At 37.6% G+C, this 7,252-nt stretch overlaps 1 protein-coding gene across 1 annotated transcript; it reads left to right on the top strand.

Moving 5' to 3' along the window:
* The first annotated feature begins 1,772 nt into the window (after window positions 1–1,772).
* Window positions 1,773–5,631, top strand: LOC113238784 (peritrophin-1-like). The gene is made up of 4 exons (XM_026475617.1): window positions 1,773–1,831; window positions 2,681–2,940; window positions 4,103–4,339; window positions 5,405–5,631. Exons 1-4 carry the CDS (start codon window positions 1,825–1,827, stop codon window positions 5,447–5,449), a joined length of 549 nt encoding a protein of 182 aa, XP_026331402.1. The 5' UTR covers window positions 1,773–1,824; the 3' UTR covers window positions 5,450–5,631.
* The last annotated feature ends 1,621 nt before the right edge of the window (window positions 5,632–7,252 follow it).

Genomic DNA, 7,252 nt, shown 5'->3' with positions numbered 1-7,252 from the left:
CGTAGTGAACGAGCAGTAGCTTAAATGTGACGTTTTCAAGTGTAAATTTATTTTACCTATGAAATAAATAATCTTTGACTTTGACTTTGACTTTGATCACATGCCAGATAGCTTTAAACCTCTTCCATTAATCAGTTTAAAAAAATGATTGATTTGTTTGATTGATTGGTGATAAATGGCTAGATTTAGATCAATTGTTCTACTCAGTTGACGATTCTATGATATATAAAGACTGATTGATCGATGCATGCATTTCTTTACAATTATCCATTTATCTAATCTAATAAATTATGACATTCACCATTATGATGATGAAACAATTGGTGGGGCTCCGCAAGTTGTGCTGAATGGTTTAAAAAGCGTGTAGAGATGTAGACTTTCAGATAAATCCGAGCAAAAGTGAGCTTTTTGGTTGTGGTGCTGGAGACGTAGGATTTTTGTCGGACTTTGAATTTTTGACACCGGGTATACGATGACTTCATAAGTCGTCCTTATCTTAACTTGGTGCTCCCGTCTTCCCAGAAGGGGTTGGTGCGGCTCTTGAGAATTAAAGGTTGGCGTTGGTTAGGGCACAGGAACATTTAGGCAAATTATCAGCGCACGTCTCGCTTGTCTTGTTGCGAAACTATTGCAATGTCACGCATGATGGATATTTTGAGAACATCATCTCCCAGTTGGTTGTTCGAGGGCGACGTGGCAAGCCTGGACGACACACTGCAGTCATCACTTGAGTCCATTTTAAATGTACGCCTAAATGAATTGCAGTGGTGTCAGGCTGCTCTTCCAATTCGTCACGGTGGACTGGGAGTGCGTCGGTGTCAACAGATCGATGTGGTAGCGTTCTTGGCTTCGGCTCATGGGTCTTTGGGACTAGATTTTGGGACGGATACCTTTTGTAGCTGAGGCCCTATTTGTCCGGGTAATGAGCGGCCAGATAATGTCGTCGTTCAGAGAGGATGGGACGACATTTTGTGTGGAAGGGTCAGTTCATTGTTATTAGGGCAAGGCATTGGATGTTAACGGGGCGCGTCTAAGGGCCGCAACTAAGCCTGAATCAGGAGCGTGGTTGCGGACATTGACAGACAGTCAGCAGATTACCCAACTGTGATTTGACTACCACAAAGCACGAGTTATAACGCGTTGAAAGTTGCCTAGAAGTAGAGAGCAAGTTTATCCTGCATGGTAACAGAAATGTCTAGATTGAAAAGTGCACTGACTTTCTTCGAGAAAAGGATTCAGGTAACCACTGCGGAGCCTCGGTCGGCTTTATTTTTTACAATACTAAGTAACGGGACGAACAATTCGTGCCCCTGGTGGTAAGTGACACGCCTTTCCATAACAGATACAGTGTCACTCGGAGCCTTAAATCGCAAAGCTCTAAGGTGCACTACCTTTGCGCTTGTCACTCTAAGACATAAGTTGACAAGTCCTATGTGCCTGTAATTTCACCAGCAACCTTACCCTTCAAAACCGGAACGCAGCTCACATTACAACTTGGCGGCAGAAATAGGTATGGTGGCAGTACTTCCCTGGGTGAACACTTTCGCAAGAAGTGCATGCCTTATCAATTAACATAGGTATCGCTATCTTTTCACTTTCTACAGTCATCTAAATAATCCTAATTAATTCTCGCGGATTAAAAAGACCCCAAATAATTAATTTTTTCTGTTATCTGATTTTGTAAAAAGATATTATCAAACGATAATTAAAGAATTACTTCCTGAAATTCTATATAACGTGTTAGTTGTTTAGTAAAAAGATATTGTTTTGAGTGTCTCCCGACAGTTGAGTTCTACTCGAGATTGTTTATTATTTTAGGCCATCATGATTGGTAAGTATTTTACTATTTATGTGATATGTGGTATTTTATATATTGTTTTAATATAAAGTGTGTTACTTTATTGATGACCTCGGTTATTTAATGGTTTACACTGTAGGCGCTGGATGCGGAGGTTCCAGGTTCGATTCCCGGTGGGACCAATTTGGGAAATGAACTTGGGAATTGCCACGTGGTATGTCTCAGGGCGACGTGCGCACTGGCAGTGCCACTTAGATTTTTGCGATTTAAAGTCTGAGTCTACAACTGTTATTGACTGGCGTGTCGCTTACTAACAGGCGCACGACTTGTCCGTCCCGTCTCTTGGTATCACATAAAAAAATCACAAGAAATTTGTCTTTGAAATAGACGCGCTATATAAGCACCTATGTAAAAATCTAAATTTTTATTTAATTTATAATAGAGAGTGTTACGAATGAAATATACTTAATAATTTGTTTCACGTTATTGAGCAAAATGCGTTGCTTACAAAATAACGGAACAAAATGGTGCCTGATAAAAGACCCAAAATTTATTTCCGTGTAATGCTAAATAAATCTAAATATAGTGGCGTGCACACCAGTTTTCATGGTGTCGCCATCTCTGAGGTCGCGGGTTGGATCCCCGGCCGGGTCAATGCAGAAAAAATAACTTTTCTATATTGTCTCGGATCTGCGTATTTGTGGTACCGTCGTTGTTTCCGATTACCATAACACAAGTGCTTTTAAGTTACTTACTTTGGAATCAGAGCAAAGTATTTGAAAGTTCTTGTGTAATTATGATTTCGTTTGGGTACAATTTTAAAATAACTTTTCAGAAATTCGTGTAAGATATCCGGATACTGCAAATTCGTTTTTTTTTAAGGAAAACTAGTTCTGGTCCTCCTACTAGTGGGGACCATCAAAGCCCGGTCCCAATCACCGATTCAGTCTAGCAGAAGCCATCAAGAAGATTTCTACAATGGCCCCTTCTTTCCCAATGGCTGCCCAGTTGATCCCAACGTTCATTGGCTGCTCCGCCACCATACTTATTGCAACAAGTTCTTCCGTTGTGATTCCGGACAATTGGATGAAAGAAGCTGTGCGCCTGGTTCATTATTCAACTACTTCACCCGCCCTGGCCCCGTGAGTGATTTTTTGCTTACTTAATTCGCATTTCTAGAAAGAAAGTAACCTTATAAAAAACATTAAAGTGGGGTAAAGCGGTAGACTTTCAATCTACATTTTGTATTGCAGAAACGAGCTACTCGTTCTGTGTACCGTTCAGGTTCTCGGGTTGCTCTCAGAGAAAACTTTAAGGAGACTGGTATCATGACTGTGGCATCACGGTATACATATTTAAATATTTTATATGCCCGTAAAAATATACCTACATAATTTCAATAAGAAAGAAGATATCCATGATGTTAACCTTAGAGCTACGTCCAAACTCAAGGTACCACGATGTCGTTTAACCAAGGGAAACGACTCTTTGATGGGGAACTGTATACGTTTTTACAATAAGATTCTGGAGCATATATTAAGGTTAACATTTCCTAAGTTTAAAAATTACATTAAAAATATTTTGATCGAAAATTCATATTACAAAATTGAAGACTACGTGTTAGATAAAGATGTATGGAAAGACGACATGGCTCCAGAATCCACACAAATTTGATTCAAGTGTATTCCATAGCATTTAAGTTTATTTGAAAAGAGCAATCCCTAGAGTTTCTTGCTCGTTCTTCTCAGGGAGGTCAGCGTAGTGAACGAGCAGTAGCTTAAATATGACGTTTTCAAGTGTAAATTTATTTTACCTGTGGAATAAATAATCTTTGACTTTGACTTTGACTTTGATTCACAACTCTCGGATAACGTGGGAAATCCCCGGTGTAGCGAACTATGGCCTAAAACTCGCGCCTGTGAGGAGAGCCGTGCCCCGCAGTGGGAAGTATAAATGGGTTGAGGATTATTAATTATCCGGTCTCAAACGAATTTCCGGTCAGAATTTCGAAAATGTTTTTGATGGTCCTACTCAGAACATAATAGGGCAGAATCAATTTAGAAAAGTTCGTTTCTTTAACTTGTCTTACCAGATTACAATACGAGACTTCTCATCGCAGTGCTCAAAACTGAGTAAGTCTGTTGAAGTTTACTACTGATTTCTCTTATTAAATATATAATCCATACCGATAGACTAAGAATAAGATATCAGTCGGTGAGATCTGATTAGAGTGACACCTGATTTGAGTGGCTGTCTGTCACTATTATCATTATTAAATTATAATGACTTGTTTTGTATTTAAAGGTTTGCGATTGGCAAGAACTTGTGGTTTGCGGTAACCTAATAAGGCCTCCTCTATTAGCCGAACCCAAATCCCCAGGGAAAATGATACCTACTGGATGCCCGACTGATTTCAGTGTACATAAATTGTTACCGCATGAAACTTACTGCAATAAGTTCTATTATTGCGTATTCGGAGAGAAGGTAGAAAGGGATTGTGCGCCTGGTACTTATTTCAACCCTGATGCCTACCCTGGACCAGTGAGTATTTTTTTTACATATTGAGTAATTTTCAGGTTACTCTAATTTCGGTGGCAAGTTTTGTCAATAATGTAATGTAATAATGTAACTGAGGAATAATAAACAATAAGTATTATCTATAAACGTAGTTAAAAAAGTATTAATAAATATTAATAATATTTGTTATACTGATTAAGATGACGATCTCAAATCCTCCCAACCATAGGTTCCACGTGTCTTCGACAAAAAGAGACGCTTAATTGTAAGATTATAATAAAAGAAAGAAACCTGTCCGAAAGATATCAACGAGAGATCAGTTTCCTTCGTAGTTTTTTAGTTTTAGCCATTTTAATTAATAATAAACTTGTAAATAACGTAGTTATAATTTGACGATGAAACGTGATTCCATCTTTTTGAAAGTTTGAGCTTGTGGGTGTCTTTCCACACCATTTCACGGCAAAAGGTAGTCATTTTTATAGTTCGTTTCACCAAAACCAGCGTAACAATACAGGAATATCAGGCAAATGCGCACGGGTCTAATACTTGGTCGAAACTAAGTGATGAATTTTTGCAAAATTTTGTATATGATCAATTGCACGGATGTGTGGTGCGCATCAGTTGCCCTGTATGCAGCATCTATTAGGAGGTTATCTATGGTACATTCAAATTTCGAATTTCTCGATAAATTAGGGGAATTATTTTGGTACTTACCAGAGTCATGCAAATAACTTTGGTGGCTCTATACAGAAGATCTACGGCAGAATAAACTTAAAAAAATCGTTTTTTCAATTTACTCTATCAAAAATCGAAACCTTAATCTACTCATATAGTGCGCTGAATGGACCGGTTGGTCCACTGAGGCTATCCATTATCCAACTTCAGACCTGTTCGATTTCTAGCCTTGAGACAAGGTAATAAGAGCGTTGGAGTTTACTTTTGGTTTCGCTAATCAACAAAATATTATCTTTATATTAATAGACTAACAGCCAGGTAGCCTGTCGGTGGTACCTGATTAGCGTGGCACCTGATTGGAGTGGTTGACACAACTGCCATTGTAAAATTTACTAACTTGTGTTATGTTTACAGGTTTGTGATTGGCCTGACAAAGTGGACTGCAGTCGGAGAACGTAACTGCCCCGTTTGCCCTGGGATCAAATTGATGACAACCTGAGACATACTCACCAAATTTTATAAATTGTTTAAACAAAACTACTAAACAAACAATAAATAAATACACTGCGTTGTTGCAACATTAAGAAAAATATTACTTGCTTATTATTTCCCTCAGTATACCGTTTTGGAATTTTCTTAAATAAATATATCAAACATACCATCTTATAGATATTTTTTTTTACTATCATGGTGCTTTACCGCCATGACAGCTAATGATATTTTTAAATTTTCCAAAGGTAAAACAAAATACGAATATTTAGTACATTCATTTCCTTTCGTAATTCTTTTGCAAATATTTGTAATTAAATAACAAATAAATCTAAATTATGAGTTAAACAATACGACAGTATTATTAAGATGCAAGGTCCGCCCAATGGCTTGACTTACCACCTTTCAAGCAGAGGTCGTGGGATCGGATCCGGGCTCGCTGCCTACCTCTGAGTTTTATGAGAATTTATATGCAAAATTGATTTTGAAATTTACCATGAGCTTTTCAGTGACGGAAAACATCGTGATGAAACTTACACGTTGAAGTAGGTTCACAACCCTCGGAAAACGTGTGAAGTCCCGAACCCGCATTGGGGCAGTGCGGCTCTCGCCTAAGCCTAATTAAACCCTCGCCTGAGAGGAGACTCGTGTCCAGCAGTGTTATGTATAAGTGTTGATGATGATATTACAACGATCTCCTTTGTATAAACTTCGTTGTTTTAGGATTAGAAAAATCATAAAAAAGAAGCAGTGACATTTTTCTTTAGTCAAAAAATTATAGGGAAAATTGTCCGAATTGATGAGGAATGACATTCAAAAATTACACTTTATCCGCTCACGCGATGCGCTCCTCCTACCGCAACATAGCGGCTATTTGGTTTCGCAAATTAGAAAAGGATTCAGTTTAAATACAAGTTTTTATAAATAAAAATTATTATTCTGCATTGCTAAATAAATACCCTCTGTACTACAACAAAAACATCTCAAATAAAATGCAGTAATACACCGCAAATTCTGCACTTAAAAAGCACTAATGAAATTTTTGGTGTACTTGGGTAAATATGATAATATTCCGTTTGAGTGGTTCTAATGTTTACCATGAAATTACTCCTTAAAGTATAGTTTATAAACATTTATATTCAGGGTAAACTTAAAAAACGCAACTTACGGTATGTTTTCAATAAATAAACACCGACATCACCAGCCCAAACAATAACACACACGATTGTCGTGACGTATTTTTGAAGTTGTTTATTTTTTTTAAATGACAGACCCAGGCATTAAAAACTTTATGGTTTGCTAGAGTAGTTACCGAAATAGCAATTAATATTAGTTCTTTTACCTGTTATAACTTCGATATCCGATAAATCGGTATAAAATCATCACCGGCACCTCTAGGTGTGGTATGCTTCCAGAGACGCATGAATCGCGTGAGCGGATAATAACTAACTGATTATTAAATAAAAAGATGCCGTTTAATGTTTCGAATCTCAATTTCCTTCAGTTTTTTATAGTGCAAGCCTTTGAAATAGATAAAGCACCTATGCAAAGTTTTTATTTAATTTATAACAGAGAGCGTTATGATTAAAATATACGTGTCTGAGAATTTTGTTTCACGGTATAAATATCGTTTGCTCAAGCAAAATGCTTTGCTTACAAAATAACGGAACTAACGGAGATAAAAGACCCTTGTCTCGGGTGTCTCGGGTGTTTGTGGTACTGTCGTTGTTTCCGATTACCATAACACAAGTGCTTTTAAGTTACTTACTTTGG

This window comes from Hyposmocoma kahamanoa, unplaced genomic scaffold (genome assembly GCF_003589595.1).
Source record: "Hyposmocoma kahamanoa isolate Upper Pololo Valley unplaced genomic scaffold, ASM358959v1 98262, whole genome shotgun sequence".
Lineage (NCBI taxonomy): Eukaryota > Metazoa > Arthropoda > Insecta > Lepidoptera > Cosmopterigidae > Hyposmocoma > Hyposmocoma kahamanoa.
This window is presented reverse-complemented; position numbering and strand designations above follow the sequence as displayed.